The sequence below is a fragment of the Macaca thibetana genome, chromosome 20 (assembly GCF_024542745.1).
Source record: "Macaca thibetana thibetana isolate TM-01 chromosome 20, ASM2454274v1, whole genome shotgun sequence".
NCBI lineage: Eukaryota > Metazoa > Chordata > Mammalia > Primates > Cercopithecidae > Macaca > Macaca thibetana.
The window spans coordinates 30,793,391-30,815,190 of record NC_065597.1 but is presented as its reverse complement, the minus strand read 5'-3'; the positions used below and the strand labels follow the sequence as shown (position 1 = coordinate 30,815,190).

The following is a 21,800-nucleotide window of genomic DNA, read 5'->3' as shown; positions in this document are numbered from 1 at the left end:
GGTTCATGATGAGAGTCTACGTAGGAACAATGAGAAAGAGAAGCTCTTCTTTTTTAGAATTAGAGGGTTTCAGTGCAAACTGTTTCCATGGCCAGGCAGCCAGAATTTCAGCGGCTACCACTATGAACCCTAAGCATACATTGTTGACTATGGGATTATCAGGCTGGAAGACAGCTCGTTCCTGGGTTAAGAAGCCAGATGCTCAAAACATTAACATTATAGGACTTAAAAAATCTACTTACTTTGAGAATCATCAGTGTCTTGAAGTATTTGGTCAAGGAGTTTTTTTTTTTTTTTTCAAGACAGAGTCTTGCTCTGTTACCTAGGCTGGAGTGGAGTGGCACCATCTCGACTCACTGCAAGCTCCGCCTCTCAGGTTCAAGCAATTCTCTGCCTCAGCCTCCCGAGTAGCTGGGATTATAGGTGCCCACCACCACACCCAGCTAATTTTTTTTTTTGTATTTTTAGTAAAGATGGGGTTTCACCATGTTGGCCAGGCTGGTCTTGAACTCCTGACCTTGTGATCCACCCGCCTTGGCCTCCCAAAGTACTGGGATTACAGGCATGAGCCACAGCACTCGGCCTGGTCAAGGAGTTTTACTCTTTCAAAAACATATTTAGCAACAAGTTTGCCTGCTTTGATTGCTATATTTCCTCTGCTCTGGCATCTCTGATTACTGCATGCAAGAAAGTGAGGCTTTGGCTAATGTCTGGGTTGGGTTAGGGAACACACGCACCGGGGGACAGACATGAACCTGCAGTCTCACATAGGGAGCACACAAGGTCCACGGCTTCCTCAGAGCCAATCCTTGGCTCACTGTTGTTGATATGACAAAAGCTGTTTCTAGCCAGGTGTGATGGCTCATGCTTGTAATCCCAGCACTTTGGGAGGCTAAGGTGGGTGGATCATGAGGTCAGGAGATTGAAACCATCCTGGCTAACACAGTGAAACCCTGTCTCTACTAAAAATACAAAAAATTAGCTGGGAGAGGTGATGGGTGCCTGTAGTCCCAGCTACTCGGGAGGCTGAGACAGGAGAATGGCATGAACCCAGGAGGCAGAGCTTGCAGTGAGCCAAGATCGTGCCACTGCACTCCAGCCTGGGCGACAGAGCGAGACTCTGTCTCAAAAAAAAAAAAAAAAAAAAAATTTGTTTCTAGCCGGATGAGGTGGCTCATGCCTGTATTCCCAGCACTTTGGGAGGCTGAGGTGGGTAGACTGAAAGGTCAGGAGTTCGAGCCCAGTCTGGCGAATATAGTGAAACCCTGTCTCTACAAAAAAAATACAAAAGATTAGCTGAGTGTGGTAGTGTGCACCTGTAATCCCAGCTACTCGGGAGGCTGAGGCAGGAGAATGGTGTGAACCTGGGAGGCGGAGCTTGCAGTGAGCCGAGATGGTACAACTGCACTCCAGCCTGGAAGACAGGGAGACTCTGTCTCAAAAAAAAAAAAAAAAAAAAAACTGTTTCTAGCCAGGCGAGGTGGTTTATGCCTGTAATCCCAGCACTTTGGGAGGCCAAAGTGGGTGGATTACGAGGTCAGGAGTTCAAGACCACTCTGGCCAACATAGTGAAACCCCGTCTCTACAAAAATATATAAAAAATTAGCCGAGTATGGTGGTGTGTGCCTGTAATCGAGCTACTCAGGAGGCTGAGGCAGGAGAATCGCGTGAACCCGGGAGACAGAGGTTGCAGTGAGCCGAGATTGCGCCAATGCACAGCCTGGGTGACAGTGTGAGACTCCGTCTCTATAGAAAGAAAGAAAGAAAGAAAGAAAGAAAGAAAGAAAGAAAGAAAGAAAGAAAGAAAGAAAGAAAGAAAGAAAAAAAAAAAAAAGAAAAAGAAAGAGAGAGAAGAGAGAGAGAGAGAGAGAGAGAGAGAGAGAAAGAAAGAAAGAAAGAAAGAAAGAAAGAAAGAAAGAAAGAAAGAAAGAAAGAAAGAAAGCTGTTTTCTAGTTTGCAATTAGCATTTCCAGCATAGCTGCTATCTTCTGTTCCATTTTCTGTGCTATTTTGTAGGTTTTAGTAGTTTCTTCTTCCCTATCTTTGCATCTGGTATCTTACAGAGTGTCCTGAATCTTCATGTGCTCCTTCTGAGATCAGTGATAAAGAAGCTAGGGATACAGCAAGAAGGAAGGAGGCCCTGTGCGCGACTCTAAGATTAGTGACACCATAGCACGGACCTTTGCTCAAGATACGTCAGCAGGAAACACACCCCAAGTGCCGAGAGTGTTGGTGTGCAGCTGAGAAGGCTACACGAGAGTGTTGGTGTGTAGCTGAGAAGTCTACATGAGAGTGCTGGCATGCAGCTGAGAAGGCTATAAGTGACCGTGAGATTCCCTTCATTATACTCATCTGCATTTTCCAAATTTTGAAAATGAGTATATTTTAATTACACACTAAAAAACATCATTTACGCCTGTAATCCCAGCACTTTGGGAGGCCAAGGTGGGCAGATCACTTGAGGTCAGGAGTTCAAGACCAGCCTGGCCAATATGGTGAAATGCTGTCTTTACTAAAAATACAAAAAAATAGCCAGGCATGGTGGTGGGCGCCTGTAGTCCCATCTGCTCAGGAGGCTGAGGCAGGAGAATTACTTGAACCTGGAAGGTGGAGGTTGCAGTGAGCCAAGATTGTGCCACTGTACTCCATCCTGGTGACAGGGTGAGACTTCATCTCAAAACAACAACAACGATAAAAAAACTTCATTTACCTGGGTGTGATGGTTCATGCCTGTAATCCCAGTACTTTGGGAGGCTGAGGCGGGGGATCACTTGAGGTCAGGAATTTGAGACCAGCCTGGCCAACATGGTGAACTCTGGCTTCATTCACTGAGCCTCGCTCTGAGATTCATCCTTGAAGTTCCTGTGTGTGAATCACTAGTTCATTCCTGTGCATTCTGAGTAGGGTGAATGTACCACACTTTATCAAGGCACCTGGTAATGCATGTTTGGGTTGCTGTCTTATTTAGGGTCTGCAAACTCTTGTAACAGTATGCATTTTTTTCCTAGGAAATGAGGCCACAGCATTCATTTGATTGGTCCAAGGGGAAAAAATCCAGCTAGACTCCCAGCAGTTTTTCTGTTGATATCTTGTCATTTTGGTTGTCTGAAACCCAGCCTCCTTAGAGATTTTAAGATTCCTTAAAAGGTTTACAGGGGCTGGACGCGGTGGCTCATGTCTGTAATCCCAGCACTTTTGAAAGTCTGAGGCGGGTGGGTCACCTGAGGTCAGGAGTTCAAGACCAGCCTGGCCAACATGGCAAAACCCCATCTTTACTAAAAATATACAAATTGGCCAGGCTGTGAGATCGTCTCCCACAGCACTGAGCTGATTTCTGTGGTTCCTTAGGTCGCAGGAGTAGGGTGATGCCTGCTTCAATCTTACCCTTTTGGGGCAGAACTCTTGAAATCTTGACTTAATCTAGGGAGTTCTCTCTTATATCCCACCTTGGACACCCTTGGATTTGATTACATTTATCTTGCCCTTGGAGGCTGTCAAAACCAAAGTTAAGTTTGGCAAGACTGGCTCATGCGTGAAAGTAAAAGCTGTCTCAGAGCCCAACGGCTTGTTTTTGTTGCTCCTTTCCGTTAAGGTCTGACTTGGTAATGCCTTATTAGCTTTCGGATGCCTTTCTGATGTTATTTCAACATTTATCCAGTATTTTTTTTTGTTGTTTTGAATGAGAGGAATGGTCCAAATAACTTGTATCTACTACATTCCTTAAAAGGCAGCATTGCTTCATTTTTAAATGGTGGGTTTTGGGGAGGTTTCTTTGAGACCGAGTCTCGCCTTGTCACCCAGGCTAGAGTGCAGTGCCACCATCTCGGCTCACTGCAACCTCCGCCACCTGGGTTCAAGCAATTCTCCTGCCTCAGCCTCCTAAGTAGCTGGCATTACAGGCATGTGCCACCATGCCTGACTAATTTTTGTTTTTTATTAGTAGAGACGGGTTTTCACCATGTTGGCCAGGCTGGTCTTTAACTCCTGACCTCACGTGATCTACCCACCTCGGCCTCCCAAACTGCTGGGATTACAGGTGTGAGTCACTGTCCCTGGCTGTAGGATTCCATTTTGTAAAACCCTAGAAAAATGCAAACGAATCAAGAGTTTCTATTTATTTATTTATTTGAGATGGACCCTCACTCGCTCTGTCACCCAGGCTGGAGTGCAGTGGCGTGATCTTGGTTCACTGCAACCTCCACCTCCTGGGGTCAAATGATTCTCCTACCTCAGCCTCCCTAGTAGCTGGGATTACAGGTGCCTGGCCACCATACCCAGCTAATTTTTGTATTTTTAGTAGAGATGGGGTTTTGCCATGTTGGCCAGACTGGTCTCGAACTCCTGACCTCAGGTGATCTGCCCGCCTTGGCCTCCCAAAGTGCTGGGATTACATGCGTGAGCCACCACGCCCAGCCACATTTCTCTTTTTATTTTTGAGATGGAGTCTCACTCTGTTGCCCAGGCTGGAGTGCAGTGGCACAATCTTGGCTCACTGCAACCTCTGCTTCCTGGGTTCAGGCAATACTCCTGCCTCAGGCTCCTGAGTAGCTGGGATTACAGGCATGTGTCACCACGTCCAGCTAACTTTTGTATTTTTAGTAGAGACAGGGTTTCACCATGTTGGCCAGGCTGGTCTCGAACTCCTGATCTCAAATGATCCACCCACCTTGGCCTCCCAAAGTGTTGGGATTACAGGCGTGAGCCACCGCGCCTGCATTTCTCTTTTTAATAAAACCCCCAACCTTATCTTTGTTCTTTGGACATACCGAAGTTCACTCCAGCCTGTGGATATGCCTCAAAATGTAATTCTACGATTCCCATACAAGATGTTTTGTTTAGAGATCCATCTCTAGATTTTTATTTGGCTTTGATAGTATTATTACATATTACATATTAAAACACTTTAATTTATTGTTTTAATTAGAAGAACATCACATATTGCTTTATGCTATGACATTGGAAAATCGGCCGGGCACGGTGGCTCATACCTGTAATCCCAGCACTTTGGGAGGCTGAGGGGGGTGGATCATCCAAGGTTAGGAGTTCAAGACGAGCCTGGCCAACATGGTGAAACCCCGTCTCTACTAAAAATACAAAAAAATAGCCGGGCATGGTGGTGGGCACCTGTAATCCTAGCTACTCGGGAGAGTAAGGCAGGAGAATTGCTTGAATCCAGGAGGTGGAGGTTGCAGTGAGCTGAGATCGTACCACTGCACCCCAGCCTGGGTGACAGAGCGAGACTCCAGCTCAAAAAAAAAAAAAAGAAAGAAAGACATTGGAATATCTTCATGAAGAAGATGGGACATACGTTTCCAGGTTTCCATTTTTGAACTTCAAGGCTGACAAATTCCATCCTCGTTTCTCCTCATCCCTTGAGGCCCCTCCTGAGTGGGTGGCCCTTCTCAGAGGGCAGGGGCCAACTGTAGATCCCTCTGACTCCTCAGCACCCACCTGCCTCACCCCAGCTACCTGTGCACACTTGAAATATACACAGTTTATTGTATATAAGCAACATGTAGATAAATCCCTGATTATAGTTGGAAATCTTATGATTCCTCTCTCTGGAATGGATTCAAAGAAGTAGAAAAAATTCAGTACGGCCGGAGCGCGGTGGCTCACGCCTGTAATCCCAGCACTTTGGGATGCCGAGTTGGGTGGATCACGTGAGGTCAGGAGTTTGAGACCAGCTTGACCGACATGGTGAAACCCCATCTCTACGAAACGTACAAAAATTAGCTGGGTGTGGTGGCAGATGCCTGTAATCCCAGCTACATGCTAGGCTGAGATAAGAACTTGGGAGCTGGAGGTTGCAGTGGGCCGAGATTGTGCCACTGCACTCTAGCCTGGGTGACAGAGTGAGACTCTGTCTCAAAAAACAAAACAAAAAAAAAACCTTTGTATTTTGCTTTTTTACTTTCCTAAACTTTATTATTGTTTCACTTGATTTTCCGAAGAATCCTGTGTAGTAGGTGAACTCGTTCATTATTCCAACTTTCCTGATGGGAAACGTGCAAAGAGCCACGTAATCCATACCACGCTTGGCAGAACCTTCCAATCACATCGATTACTTGTGGTGAGGGTAATTAGAAGTCAGCATATTTTCCAAAAGTTTAGTCTAGTATTAACAGATTTTTTTCTCTTCTGCACTTCAACTTGAAGGCAGCAGAGGGCGCCTGATCACACAAAAGATACACTCTAAGAGTTAGGGATAGATTAAAGATAATCCATTAGTTTCAACGATGTGAATTTTACTAAAATAGAGCCCTGTACTTAATCTTTTGACTGTTTTTAGGATCTGATCTCATTTTAGATGTTCTATTTGCTGTCTTTCTCAGTAATGAGAATTTCCATCTCACGTAAATCACCATGATGCCTGTAATCCAAGAGCCTTCTAATTTAGCTTCAAGCTTCTTTCAGATAATAAAAGTATTAAACCCCGTGTCCACCAGATCCTCCTAAATCTTCCATAGGTCGTACGCTCTGCCTCTCTCCGGCCTGAAGTGGGTGCCACTGTAATGTACTGCAGACAGATGAGCTGTGAATGAAGGGCCTTTCTGCTTCAAGTGCATGGCCTCAGGGTTACCCAGGATTTTTAGAAAAATGTTAAAGGATTAGGTGTGTTCTTAAAGTCATAGCACACTAGAGGGGACAGAACTATTTCCCCAGGGCGATAGTGAGGAGTTAGCCTTTTGTAGCTCATCATAGAAGATAATCATGCCTGGATGCCCAGGCCGGCTTTCTGTGAAATTCTCCTGCTCCTTTCTGCTCAGCTTCTAACTGGTTCTTTTTTTTTTTTTCTCTACCACCACACAGGTTTCCTACAAGCAGTGCTGGAGACCATGGTGGCCTTCAACCCGTTCTATCTTTTCTTCTCATTATTTCCCTTAATTTCATTTTTCTTCTTGAAGAACTAGGTTTATGGACAAGGCTTGGAGTTGGTTGGAAAATCATTCCTCCTTGGCTGCTCGGTGACTAGTCATTGATTGGATCTAAGGTAACTTCTTTCTTTTTTTTTTTTTTTTGAGACAGTTTCGCTTTTGTTGCCCAGGCTGGAGTGCAGTGGCACGATCTCGGTTCACCGCAACCTCTGCCTCCCGGTTCAAGCAATTCTCCTACCTCAGCCACCTGAGTTGCTGGGATTAGAGGCGTACACCACCGCACCTGGCTAATTTTTTTGTATTTTTGTAGAGATGGGGTTTCACCATGTTGGCCAGGCTGGTCTTGAACTCCTGACCTTGTGATCTGCCTAACTTGGCCTCCCAAAGTGCTGGGATTACAGGCGTGAGCCCCTGCACCCAGCCGAGTTAACTTCTTCTTCTTCTTTTTTTTTTTTTTTGAGACAAAGTTTTGCACTGTCACCCAGGCTGGAGCGCAGTGGCGCGATCTCGGCTCACTGCAACTTCTGCCACCTGGGTTCAAGTGATTTTGCCTCAGCCTCCTGAATAGCTGAGACTACAGGTGTGTGCCACCACAACTGGCTAATTTTTTTTTTTTTTTTGTATTTTTAGTAGAGACAGTGTTTCACCATATTAGTCAGGCTAGTCTTGAATTCCTGACCTCGTGATCAGCCCGCTTCGGCCTCCCAAAGTGCTGGGATTACAGGCATGAACCACCGTCCTCGGCCTAAGACAATTTATTAAAGGCTGAGTCACACACAAAGTAATAAACTAGATTATTTCCTGATTTATGCTTTCCCGTTGCCAAATTTTGGCTTGTCCTTGTCCTTAATTTGCCTTATTCCTTGATTACCAGTCCAAAGATGACATCTTCTAAGGAATGATAAGCATTTTTACTCTGCTCTTTCAAATCATAACATTCCATACTCTGCAGATGATTTTGCCATTTCTTACATAATTTGAGGGAAATCCTAGAGTACAATTTCCTAGCAGGCATTTGGATCTTACCCATCTTTATTTCTCAGGCTCCACAAATTGAGTACCCTTGCAGGGTGCTATCATTAGCTCTAGCCTACCAATGAAGAAACAAAAGTCCTCCATGTTAGGATATTTGAGGACATGTCCTTAGCACCTAACGGTGTCTGGCACATTTTAAATGGGAAGGTGGAAGGGGCCGTCTTTTTTCTTTTTTTTTAAGATGGAATTTCGCTCTTTTGCCCAGGCTGGAGTGAAGTGGCTTGATCTCAGCTCACTGCAACCTCTGCCCCCTGGGTTCAAGCGATTCTCCTGCCTCAGCCTCCCAAGTAGCTGGGATTACAGGTGCCCAACACCACGCCCGGCTAATTTTTGTATTTTTAGTAGAGACGGGGTTTCACCATGTTGGCTAGGCTGGTCTCGAACTCTCGACCTCGTCATCCACTCACCTCGACCTCCCAAAGTGCTAGGATTACAGGCATGAGCCACCGCGCTCAGCCGGGACTGTCTGTCTTAGGGTCTGCAAACTGTTGTAACTGTATTAATTTTTTTTCTAGGAAATGAGGCCACAGCACTCATTTGATTTGTCCAAGGGGAAAAAATGGGGTTAGCTCAAGAGTCACCCACTTAGGCAGTTCTACACAGGGCTAAGCAACGTGCCTTCACAGGGGGCACGTGCACCCTGGGAAAGCTGAAAGAGCGAATTAGCCGGGCATGGTGGACTCCTGTGGTCCCAGCTCCTCAGGACGCGGAGGTTGCAGTGAGCCGAGATCGCGCTACTGCACTCCAGCCTGCGCAACAGAGCAAGACCCTGTCTCTAAAAATAAAAATAAAATAAAACTCAGAGGGCACGTCTCCTAGGACACGGGGACAGGCTAGGTGGGGGCACAGGGCGTGAGAATGGCGAGCATGGCCCGAGTATGTCACGCCGGGGCTGCCATCTTTTCTGTTTTTTGAAACAGGATCTTGTTCTGTTGCTCAGGCTGGGGTGCAGTGGCGCATTGCTGCCTGGAACTCCTTGACTCAAGCGATCTTCCCGCCTCAGCTTCCCGAAGAGCTAGGACCACTGGCGCGAGACACTACGCCCTTTTAATGTTTGTTTTTTTTTTCTTTTGTAGAGATGGGGCGGGGCGGGGCGGGGGTGGGGGGGTGGTTCTCGCTTTGTTGCCCAGGCTGGACTCGAACTCCAGGACTCAAGCGATCCGCCGGCCAACGCCTCCCAAAGCGCCAGGGTTACAGGCATCAGCCATTGCGCCCAGGCCGGGTCATCTTCTCCGAGGCCTTATGCAGAGTTCGAGACCCGCCAACCCGCTGCGGAAGACCGAGCTCCAAGACTGAACCCCGTAGGGCGCCCAGCCGCACCTCTACCGGAAGCGACTCGAACTCGAGGCCGGAAGTGACTCCATTTCTGTGCGTCGAGCTCCGCCCCACGAGCGCCCGGTTTCGGGCGGAGAGCGCGGCGCGTTTGGTACCTTGGTGTCCTATCGCGGCTTGGGACCCGACAAGATGGGCAAGAAGGGCAAGAAGGAGAAGAAGGGCCGCGGCGCGGAGAAGACGGCCGCCAAGATGGAGAAGAAGGTGTCTAAGCGCTCGCGGAAGGAGGAGGTGAGCGAGTCAGACTGGGCCTAGGGGCCCGACGTGGCGGCCGTGCAGCCTCGTCCGACTGCCAGCTCCGCCCGGGGTTGCGGGTCGCCGTGGGAGCTGCGCCGGCCCCGCGGGAGAGCTGGAGGCCGTAGAAACTGCCCCGGCGCCGCGTCCGGGCAGCCTGGACGGGGCCCGCCCCCTCCCGAGTCTCCACGTGTGTCTGGCCGCTTCCGGGAGAGCGACGGAGCTGCCTCCTTTAACGTGCTTGCTTTTCTTCGTGTGGTGTCACGGGCGTTTTTCTGCGTTTCCTCCCACTCCTCCCTCCCTCTAAAGGTAGGCTGGGTGGTGAGAAGAGGCAGGGGTTTGGCGTAGGACGACCTGAGGTTGAGCCTGGGGCTGCCTCTGCAAGATGTGTGGCCTGGGAGTAAGACTCTTAACTTTTCTGAACCTCACCCTTCTCGTTTTTCTAAAGAGGACAGATAGTCATCACAGCGGCCCTGAGGAGTAAGCAGCAGATGGTTAAGTGAAGAAGGCCCTGGAGCCACGGGGTATCCCGTAGCAGCTGATGGCAGCCATCACGGTTGTCTCCTTCCCACTGGTCCTCAGCCCAGGGTCTGCAGGAGGATCCGTCCTGAACTTGGGGTTGAGTGTTCTGCGGCTGCTGCTCTTGGGTTCGCTAACCGGGGGCAGTTTTATGGCCTGCCGTGTACCAGGCACAGCTCCCTGGGCTTTAATCCTCACAACCAGGTCAATTCCCTAGCACTGATATTCCCATTTGACAGGAAGTCAGACCAACAGGTGAACCATGAAGTGATATGGAACTGGAGTGTGACCAGATGTCCTGAATCAGGAGCTCTTGACCACATTCCTTTGTCCCTTTTGTTCCTGAGTCATTGATCTCTCCATGTCCTCATCTCTTAAATAATGGAGTTGGACTTTTCCCCTCACACTCCTCTTAGGCTCTGACTTTTTTTTTTTTTTTTTTTTTTTTTGACGGAGTCTTGCTCTATCGCCCAGGCTGGACTGCAGTAGCATGGCCTGCTGGCCAGGGTTGTGGCACAGGAAGTCAGTTCATCTGTGTGGCATCTTCAGAATGGTGCTTGGCGGAAAGTAAGCACTCAGTAACCAGCTGTTATCTGCTTTCTGCTTTTTTTTTTTTTTTTTTTTTTTTTTGAGAAGGAGTTTCATCTTGTTGCCCAGGCTGGAGTGCTGTGGCGTGATCTTGGCTCACTGCAGCCTCCGCCTCCCAGGTTCAAGCGATTCTCCTGCCTTAGCCTCCCAAGTAGCTGGGATTACAGACATGCACCACCACACCAGCTAATTTTGTATTTTTTAGTAGAAACCGGGTTTCACCATATTGGTCAGTCTGGTCTCGAACTCCTGACTTCAGGTGATGCACCCACCTTGGCCTCCCAAATTGCTGGTATTACAAAGCGTGAGCCACCATGTCCTGCCAGTTACCTGTCATTTTTACTGATCTTCATGTCTCCCTCCAGTGCCCAATACTAAGGTGATTGTAACAGTAGCTTCCCTTAAGAGAGAGAGTCTATCAGTCCTGGGGTTTGTATGTTATCTTAATGAACCCTCAAAACAAACCTTTAAAATAACTGGTCGTCTGATTAGACTAGACCTACAGAAGATCATCTCTTTGAATTCAGCTGTGTCTGTAATGCAACCTAATCACAAGAGTGGTATCCTATTATTTTGCAGTCCTGGGAATTATTGGGGGAAGGGGGACCTTGGGGACAGCTTGGAATTCTGCTCCCACAGAACTCATGTATCAGGTCACCTGGTTCGCACCTTCACTTGGTGCTGGCCTCTGCCTGTCTTTCCACCTGTCTCCCTGGGCTCACTACAGCCACAATGCCTTTATTTTAGTGTCTCAAACATGCCAAGTTCTGTTTGTGGTCTTACCTGTACCCCAACCATACTCCGCCTGACTCGTCTTTTCAGCGTTCAGCTTATTGTCACTGTGGAGAGGCTGTCGCTGACTAGGCCACTGGTGTCACCCAGACCCTGCCACCTTGCTCTCCTTCAGCCCCCCAACGATGATGAGGTTCAGCCCAGGTTAAAGACTGCTGCCTTCCAGTAGCAGCAGCAGAGCTCTCCTGGCGCATAGATGCTGGGGTTTGAACTGTTTGTTTAACCTCGTTGAGCAAAACAAGTTGAAAGAATATACAGTATGATACCATTTAATGACATTTTAATTTTTGTTTTTATTTTTTTGAGATGGAGTCTTGCTCTGTCACCCAGAGCGAGTATTGCAGTGGTGTGATCTCAGCTCACTGCAGCCTCCACCTCCCGGGCTCAAGCAGTTCTCCTGCCTCAGCCTCCCGAGTAGTTTGGGACTACAGGTGTGCGCCACGGTGCTGGCTAATTTTTGTATTTTTTAGTGGAGACGGTTTTACCATGTTGGTCATGGCTGGTCTCGAACTCCTGACCTCAAGCAATCCACCTGTCTCAGCCTCCCAAAGTGCTGGGATTACAGGCGTGAGCCACTGTGCCCAGTCTGTTTAATGACATTTAAAAATGTAAAACAATACTATGGCTGGGCCGAGGTGGCCGCCATAGGTCAGGAGATTGAGACCATCCTGGCTAACAAGGTGAAACCCCGTCTCTACTAAAAAAAAAAAAAAAATACAAAAAATTAGCTGGGCGTGGTGGCGGCGCCTGTAGTCCCAGCTACTCGGGAGGCTGAGGCAGGAGAATGGCGGGAACCCGGGAGGCGGAGCTTGCAGTGAGCCGAGATCGTGCCACTGCACTCCAGCCTGGGCGGCAGAGCGAGACTCGTCTCAAAAAAAAAAAAAAAAATTGTAAAACAATACTATATGTTGCTTAGGGATACACGTGTGTAATAAAAGTGTGAAGAAAAGCTTGAGACTAATAAGCACCGAGTTCTAGGTAATGGTTACTTCGGGGGGGTGTGGGTTTGTACATGCGGCGTTACCCTGGGAACGGTGCACAGGAGCGTCTTGGGTGAAGTTCCGTAACTTGTGTGTTCTAAATATTGCATAGTTTGGAATACTGAGCAGTGTACCCTGCTGCGAGAGCCTCTGGGAGGGATTGACGTTCACCCCGAGACTGAGGGGTGGGCTGAAGGAAGCACGAGGTGGGGCGTGGCGGGCTGAGGGAACCCGGTGTTTTCATTAAAGGAACGGAGAGGACGCCGGTGTAGCTTGGAGAGTGAGGCAGGGTGGGAGGTGAGGTTGGAGAGATGGGTGTGGGGGAGGGAAGATGGTCTGCAGGTGTGTGTAGCTGCAAGACGGACACCGAAGGCTAGAAGGAACTTGAAGTGTCAGGCTCGGGTGTGGTATGGGAGTGTCTCGTAAGTGTTGGGAAATGGGCACTGGGACTGAGGCAGGAACACTGGGTTCCAGTGCTGCCCTCTGTGCTGGCACATCAGTGCCTCGAGTCACTCTCCATTGTAGTAAGAATTGACACCATCTTACACGGATCGACTGCAGCAGGTATTTGCTGAGCCCTTGCTGTGCAGGCAGTTTTAACCAGACACCGTCTTGCTCTGGTGGAGCTCATATTTTACTATTTTGTTGGGGTGGAGGGATGTGGAGGAAACAAGTGAGCAAGACAAACGTATCAGACCCTGCTCCGGAGACAGGAAGGCATGCAGGTGCGACGGCCCGGGCCTGGGCTCTGAGGTGCTGAGGGTGTCTGGTGAAGTCACGATGGGCTTGTCTGAGTGGAAGGTCTTGCAGGGGGAGCATTAGGGGTGTGGAGTGAGATAGTACTTGGTGCACACATCTACCCTTTAAGCAAACTGCCTTTGAGGTCAAGCTCTGGTTACTTGTCAATGTGTCAAACTCTGCATTTCAGACGCAGGCACAGTATGTTACAATTCACAGACGTGACTGAGCCCAGTGGAATCACACTGACTGGGGGAAAGCTGGGCAGGCTGTGGCTCCCCGGCGGGTCTTAGGAACAAGTCTCATCTGTGCCTGCTTGCTTGCCCTAGGAAGACCTGGAAGCGCTCATAGCCCATTTCCAGACGCTCGATGCCAAGAGGACTCAGATTGTGGAAACTCCGTGCCCCCCGCCCTCACCAAGGTGAGCAAGTAGCATTTTTCGCATTGTATATGTTTCCTTTTCTTCTTTTTTTTTTTTTTTTGAGACAGAGTCTCACTCTGTCGCCGAGGCTGGAGTGCAGTGGCCGGATCTCAGCTCACTGCAAGCTCCGCCTCCCAGGTTTACGCCATTCTCCTGCCTCAGCCTCCCGAGTAGCTGGGACTACAGGCGCCCGCCACCGCGCCCGGCTAGTTTTTTTTTTTTTGTATTTTTTAGTAGAGACGAGGTTTCACCGTGTTAGCCAGGATGGTCTCGATCTCCTGACCTTGTGATCTGCCTGTCTCGGCCTCCCAAAGTGCTGGGATTACAGGCTTGAGCCACTGCGCCCGGCCTTCCTTTTCTTCTATGCATTGAAAAACTGCTTTAAATAGCACCAGGTTTTGTAAATGATCAGGCACTTGGAACATTTTCATTATTAAAACCTGTTCTCGGTCACTTCTGAAGAAATGGAATGAGGCTGTTGAGCTTTACTGTCATAGAAGCTGGGAGCAGGGCCTCCGGCACAGCCGCTGCCTCTGGACTCCTGTGCCAGCTTTGAAAGCTCCTCCACTGGTCATGATGTGTGGATGAAAGTGTTGACCCAGTGAGCTTTTCTTTGGTTCTTAAGGTATTTTAAAAGTGCGTATTGTAGGCAGAAAGCTGAAAATCACCTTGGTTTTTGCTGTGTTTGTAATGCTTTTAAATTCTCATTTGGAAAGTTTGTAAACATAAATTGAGTATGAGCCATTTTAAATGAATTTGAAAAGTACGTAGAAATATTCCGAGTCTGTAGGATTTCATACACATGTGGGATGAGCTGGAGTGAGAAATGATTTGCTTTATTTCCCTCAGTAGATTAACCTTGCAGCATTTACCGTCTTAATAAAGCTGCTACAGGCCTGAGTGGAAGCCGGGGTTGCCCGTCGGGAGTTGGGGGTCTTGGTTGTGCTGCGTTTGCATTAACGAGGCGCATGTGATGGCTCCGGTGCCCGAGTCCCACCCGCCGGCCTCAGAGGCAGGGTTATCATCACCTGCCCAGAGGTGGGAGGAGCGCGGTGATCAGCCCCTGAGCAGAGTGAATGGTGTTGGGGCCACTCCCATAGGCCGATGTCCTTCCTCGTTTTCACTTAATATCCATTAGGATTTGGGTGTTCTTTTTCCCTTTAGTTTGCATGTTGCCCTCAGGGCCAAATGTAAGTTACACATGGTAAATGTATTTTTTTTTTTTTTTTGAGATGGAGTCTCATTCTGTCACCTAAGCTGCAGTGGCATGATCTTGGCTCTCTGCACCCTCTGCCTCCCAGATTCAAGTGATTCTCCTGTCTCAGCCTCCCAAGTAGCTGGGATTACAGGCGCCAGCCACCACACCCAGCTAATTTTTGTGTTTTTAATAGAGAGGGGTTTTGCCATGTTGGCCTGGCTCATCTCGAACTTCTGACCTTAGGTGATCCACCTGCCTTGGCCTCCCAAAGTGCTGGGATTATGGTCATGAGCCACTGTGCCCAGCTGTAAACGTACATTTTCTTTTTTTTTCTGAGAAGGGGTCTTGCTCTGTTGCCCAGGCTGGAGTGCAGTGGTGCGATCTCAGCTCCCTGCAAACTCTGCTTCCCGGGTTCACACCATTCTCCTGCCTCAGCCTTCCGAGTAGCTGGGAGTAAAGGCACCCACCACCACGCCCGGCTAATTTTTTGTATTTTTAGTAGAGACGGGGTTTCACCGTGTTAACCAGGATGGCACTTTGGCCTCCCAAAGTGCCAGGATTACAGGCGTAAGCCACTGCGCCTGGCCACGTTTTCATTTGAGTTGTTGGAGCAAATGGCTTCTGACGTTCCAGCACTCCCGAGGAAAGCCACTTTGAATGGGGATTGGTTTTATTTTTTTTTTTTGTAGAGACATTTTTTATGTTGCCCAGGCTGGTCTCAAGTTCCTGGGATCAGGTAACCGTGCCTGGCCTTTTACATTTTGTTTTGTTTTTAAACGATATTTTAGAATTTTTCCATAAATAATGTTGCCTGAAAGTCAGATGTCATGTCAGGATATAATTTAAGGTGTTGGCCGGGCGCGGTGGCTCAAGCCTGTAATCCCAGCACTTTGGGAGGCCGAGACGGGCGGATCACGAGGTCAGGAGATCGAGAGACGATCTCGGCTAACACGGTGAAACCCCGTCTCTACTAAAAAATACAAAAAAATAGCCGGGCGAGGTGGCAGGCGCCTGTAGTCCCAGCTACTCGGGAGGCTGAGGCAGGAGAATGGCGTAAACCCGGGAGGCGGAGCTTGCAGTGAGCTGAGATCCGGCCACTGCACTCCAGCCTGGGTGACAGAGCAAGACTCCGTCTCAAAAAAAAAAAAAAAAGAAAAAAAAAATTTTAAGGTGTTGGCAGTTCCCTGGGTCAGCCGGAAATGCTTACTAATAGGAGGGAGCAGTTACTGAAGCAGCTCTCCTGAGATGAAGACCTTTTGCTTGGTAACCTAATAACTTCGAACCTCCTACATCTTAATCGTATTAGTTGAGAACCTCGTGAGAGTGACCAGTTTCTAAATGAATATACCCTCAGGATTGGCTCTGATGTGACCTACCTGGAAAAGGGATATGACACCAGCTGCCTCAGTACCTCATCTGCCTGTGCGGCAGAAACACCTGGGCTAGTGCCGCTGGTGGCTGGGTGGAGGCCTCAGTTTGGGCCCCGTGTGGATTGTTTCCAAAGTTGTGTTTGGTACTTTTCTGCCAAAATCATTAGGTGTTCAGTGAGAAGAGATTCAGGGTCAGAGGAATTTGGGAAACACTTTATTCTTTTTTTTTTTTTTTTTTGAGACGGAGTTTCGCTCTTGTTGCCCAGGCTGGAGTGCAATGGTGCGCTAGGCTCACCGCAATCTCTGCCTCACAGGTTCAAGCAATTCTCCTGCCTCAGCCTCCCGAGTAGCTGGAGTTACAGGCATGTGCCACCACACCTGGCTAATATTGTATTTTTGCTAGAGATGGGGGTTTCTCCATGTTGGTCAGGCTGGTCTTGAACTCCCAACCTCAGGTGATCCGGCCGCCTCGGCCTCCCAAAGTGTTGGGATTACAAGTGTGAGCCAATGTACCTGGCCAGAATTTGCCATTTTAATCATTAAAACTGTACAGTTCAGTGGGATTACTTAATGCCACTTCGAAACCATTAGCACTATCCAGTTGCAACATTGTTTTATCACCCCAAATAGAAACTCTAGACCAACTTCATCTAACCCGTAGCCCAGGATAGCTTCGAATGCAGCCTGACACATATTCGTAAACTTTCTTAAAACATGATGAGTTTTTTTTTAAGCTCATCAGCTTTTGTTAGTGTTAGTGTATTTTGTGTGTGGCCCAAGATGATAATTCTTCCATTGTAGCCCAGGGAAGCGAAAAGATGGGACAAGTGTCTATACCCTTCAAGGGTCACTCCCTGTTTCCCCTCCCCCAGCCCCTGGTCACTTCTGGTCAACTTCCTGTCACTGTGAATTGGCCTATTCTAGGGATTTTGCATAAGTGGAGTGATAGAATTGTCTTCTTGTGACTGGCTTCCTTCACCTGGTATGTCCAGGTTCATCAGTTCTGTGGCATGTGTGAGAACTTTATTTCTTCTTAAGCTGAATCCTGTTCCATCTGTGGATATGCCACATTGAGCTTGTCCACTCATCTGTGGACCGACACTTAGGTTATTTCTCCTGTTTGGCTTTTGTGAGTGAGGCTGTAATGAGCATTGCATACAGGTATCTGAACCAATGCCTAGGAACGAATGGCCGGATCATGTGGTGATTCTTTGTTTAGCTTTTAATACTGGTTTCTTTTCTGCAGAAATTCCCAGCTCGTGACGTGTTTCTATGCAAATAAATCCCCAACAGAAAATAGAGTTCTCAGATTTCCCAAACTCACTTGACCTTGAAACCTGTTTTTCGTTTGAGAAGCATCTTTTGGAGCTGGCATTATGGAGCATGCCTTGGGGAACACCATCATAGAGGATTCTGAAGGGAGGATCTTTCCCAGTGACTCGCCAGATAGTCACTGTGTCTTTCATTGCTTTCGACTGAAGTGGTCCTATGTTTTTATTTATTTCTGTTTTTCTTTTTTTTTTTGAGACTGTCTCGCTCAGTCGCCCAGGGTGGAGTGCAAGGGTACAATCTCAGCTCACTGCAACCTCTGCCTCTCAGATTCAAGTGGTCCTTCTGCCTCAGCCTCCTGAGTAGCTGGGATTACAGGTGGCCACCACCATGCCTAGCTAATTTTTGTATTTTTAGTAGACGAGGTTTCACCGTGTTTGCCAGGCTGGTTTTGAACTCCTCACATCAGGTGATCTGCCCGCCTCAGCCTCCCAAAGTGCTGGAATTACAGGTGTGAGCCACCGTGCCCAGCCCATAATATTATTATATAATTTCCTTATAGCTCTTTTTTTGTTCTCATGTGAAATAAATAGAAAGTTGTTTGTGTTGGCCGGGCGCGGTGGCTCACATCTGTAATCCCAGCACTTTGGGAGTCTGAGGTGGGTGTATCACAAGGTCAGGAGAGTGAGACCTTCCTAGCTAACACTGTGAAACCCCGTCTCTACTAAAAGTACAAAAAATTAGCTGGACATGATGACAGGCACCTGTAGTCCCAGCTACTTGGGAGGCTGAGGCAGGAGAATGGCGTGAACCCAGTAGGTGGAGCTTGCAGTGAGCCGAGATCCTGCCACTGCACTCCAGCCTGGGGGACAGAGCGAGACTTAGTCTCAAAAAAAAAAAAAAAAAAAAAGAAAGTCGTTTGTATTTTCTAGATGGAAGGTATCTGGCATGTATATTGAAATACTTAAAATACTTAGATATTGGCCTTTTTTTTATTTTTATTTTTTTTTATTTTCCCTACATGGAATCTCGCTGTGTCACCAGGCTGGAGTGCAATGGCGCGATCTCAGCTCATTGCAACCCCCACCTCCTGGGTTGAAGCGATTCTCCTGTCTCAGCCTCCTGAGTAGCTGGGCTACAGGCACGTGCCACCATGCCCAGCTAGTTTTTGTATTTTCAGTTAAGATGGGGTTTCACCATGTTGGCCAGGATGGTCTCGATCTCTTGACCTCATGATCCACCTGCCTCGGCCTCCCAAAGTGCTGGGATTACAGGCGTGAGCCACTGCTCCTGGCCTAGATACTGAACTTTTTAGAACAATTTTGAGGTGATTTGAGAGAATAGGCTCTTAAAAGAGGACAGTTCTGAGGGCCGGGTGTAGTGGCTCATTCCTGTAACCCCAGCACTGTGGGAGGCTGAGGTGGGCGGACCACTTGAGGTCAGGAGTTTGAGACCAACCTGGCCAACACACTGAAACCCTAATCTCTACTGAAAAAATACAAAAATTAGCTGGGTGTAGTGGCGGGCACCTGCAGTCCCAGCCACTAGGGAGGCTGAGACAGGAGAATTGCTTGAACCCAGGAGGTGGAGGTTGCAGTGAGCCGAGATTGTGCCATTGCACTCCAGCCTGGGCAACAAGAGGGAAACTCCATCTCAAAAAAAAAAAAAAAAGACAGTTCTGAAATATCTGATACATCAGTAGGGGCATCTGGACTTGTTCCTGCCTGGGGACTTTTTTTTTTTTTTAAACAACCAGACGCTATGCCAGCCCAGCTCCTTGGCTGTCCTTGGAGTGCGGCCCTGGTAGAGGGGTTGGTGTTCACGTGGCACCTTTGCTTCCTCTCTCAATGCCAGGCTCTGCTTTCAGGAAGTGCAGAGGCAGCCAGTCTGTGGTGACAGGATTCTGTGAGGAAGGGGACGGGGCTCTGGTGGTTGTTGGGGGGTGACCGTGCTGACTTGCCGCTTGTGTCTCTTGTAGGTTAAATGCCTCCCTCTCGGTTCATCCTGAGAAAGATGAATTAATCCTTTTCGGAGGTGAATATTTCAACGGCCAAAAAGTAAAGTATATATTTTTTCTTTTCTTCCCATATTGCATGAGTATCATTTGTTAGAAAGTTAACTTAAGGCAGTGACATCAAATACACGTTGGCCCCTTCACCCCCCTCGTATCATGCACTTGAGCTGTGAGGCCTGATGTGAGATGTCGCCAGCATGGTCCAGGCACTGGCATGGCTGTTGATGATGTCAGTGGTCCTGGGGTCTCCGTTCCTCAGACTTAGACTGAGCCCCAGTTCCGCCGTCATCACTCTTGACGGGTGCACCTGTCTTTGTGGTTGTCTGTGCTGTTCTTCCTCCTAGTGAGTTTCCAGGTTTCACACTCAGCTTTCAGGTTGTCTTAAATAGGGAAAGTACTAATAAATTGTAGGGCTAATTTTTATTTTTGAGCAGGCCAGAGAGACCTGTGTTTCACAATTGTGTGTGAAACACCAAAGCAGGAGCTCACCTTCCCTGCAGCCCGGGAGGTTCAACTGCTGGGGACAAACCTGGGGGTTTGTCCATCTTCCTCTCTCAGTTTTCGTGCATTTAGAAACTAGGCTTGATTGGGTATGGTGACTCATGCCTGTAATCCCAGCACTTTGGGAGGCCGCAGAGCACCTGAGGTCAGGAATTTGAGACCAGCCTGGCCAATGTGGTGAAACCCCGTCTCTACTGAAAATACAAAAATTAGCCAGGCGTGGTGGTGGGCGCCTGTAATCCCAGCTACTCGGGAGGCTGAGGCAGAGAATCACTTGAACCCGGGAGGCAGAGGTTGTAGTGAGCCAAGATTGCACCACTGCACTCCAGCCTGCACAGCAGAGCAAGACTCCATCTCAGAAAAAACAAAAACATAAAAACTAGACTTGAATTAGGAGAATGACCAGTCCTAGTAAACAACAGCAAGGGCTTTCAGTGCCTTCCAGATTCCTGGGCCGTGGGTCGTTTTCATTGTGTCACCATCCCCGAGGGCCCCCCCGGGGACCCAGTGGCCTCCCTGCATTACTGGTATCGTTTCCATTGCTTTAGGATGTCAGTTTCCCAGGGAACTGTCATGATTAAGATTGTTCTCACCACTCTCTTGGAGGCGTATCGTTTGTGACACTGACATTCTTCTTCCTTCCTGTAGACTTTTTTGTATAACGAGCTGTATGTCTACAATATCAGAAAGGACGCCTGGACCAAAGTTGACATCCCCAGTCCACCTCCGAGGCGCTGTGCTCACCAGGTAATGTCAGCACTGACTCTCAGCCGCCCTCTCTCCTCCCATGTGAGAGTCTGGTAGACACATGGAGAGCTGATAGGCAATGGGCGGCTGGTGCGGAGGCCTCGGCCTCCCAAAGTGCTGGGATTACAGGCATGAGCCGCTGCTCCCAGCCTGAGTGTCTGGATTTTTTCATCTATCAAACAGTGTTGCATTTTGTCCTGGCAGGTGATTCAGTTCCTTGCAGATCATCTGGATCCTTTTGAGACTCTCTCTAGGGCTGGCTTAGCCCTCAGTGGTGGCCTTTCTGCAGTCTTCAGTAAATGAGCTCTGTGGTCAGTGACATCTTTTCACCTTGTCTGGTTGGAACTTGCCTGTTTCTAAGCCCTGTGTAAGCTCAGATAGTTCTCAGCATCAGAAGATGCTTTTGTCTTCACAGTAGTGGTTCCTTGGTCTCCCCCTCCCAGGGTGCGGCTTAGTGTACAGAGACTCCAGGGGACGCCCCGTGCAGATTGCCAGGGCTCTTTCTCCCATGGCTTCCTCTCTCCAGTGCTCTGCCCTGTCACTTTTAGCTGCCTGCATGTCCCTGAACTCCAGTCCTTGTCTCCTCAGCTGTGCAAGACCACCTGCCCTGCCTGGGCCCCTTGTCCCTGCACCAGGGAAGAAGCTGCCTGCAGGGGCCGGAGTCGTGGGTCAGGGCTCCCTGGCATGTTTCCTGGCTCTCAGGTTCGCAGTCCTGCACTTGCCGCTTCCCGTTGTCTGGAGGTTGTTGCTTCATAGGTTTCATCTGGTTTTTTCCTTGTTGACAGCGGGGAGCTAATGTGCTCCATCGTGGTCAGGAGTGGAAGTTTTACCTGTGGGTCTTCATAGTTTTAATCTTCCCTTGAATCATATTTATTTTGTTCCCTGGTGTTCATTATCTTTGGGGCGTAGGCTATACGAAGCTGTTAGACCGCTGATCAGCCTGCCTTTGTGTGGTCCTCTGGGTCGGACTGGGTCGGGCCTGGGATTCTAACTAAGATGGAGGAGAGGGTGTTAGAGCAGTGCTGTGGGTTACACTCTTTTGCCTGGAGTTTGACTTCAGTTTTTTTGTCTTTGTTTGTTTGTTTGTTTTTGTGGAGAACAAGGTCTTGCTATATTGCCCATGGAGGTCTCGAACTCCTGGGCTCAAGCTATCCTCCTGCCTCTGCCTCCCTGAGAGCTGAGAT

At 48.5% G+C, this 21,800-nt stretch overlaps 1 protein-coding gene across 4 annotated transcripts in view; it reads left to right on the top strand.

Annotated features, from left to right (window-relative positions):
• Positions 1–21,800, top strand: part of KLHDC4 (kelch domain containing 4) — a 723,698-nt gene that overhangs the window by 651,482 nt on the left and 50,416 nt on the right. For 2 of the 4 annotated variants that reach the window (XR_007722003.1, XM_050773654.1), the window contains exons 1-4: positions 9,038–9,476; positions 13,426–13,517; positions 19,333–19,411; positions 20,518–20,616. Coding sequence is in view for 3 of the 4 variants with exons in the window: in XM_050773654.1 (XP_050629611.1) it covers positions 9,378–9,476; positions 13,426–13,517; positions 19,333–19,411; positions 20,518–20,616 (369 nt within the window). In the remaining variant the exon portion in view is untranslated. Of the gene's footprint in view, positions 1–9,037; positions 9,477–13,425; positions 13,518–19,332; positions 19,412–20,517; positions 20,617–21,800 lie in introns of those variants that run through there. The other 2 variants (XM_050773655.1, XM_050773656.1) reach the window with 2 other exon arrangements.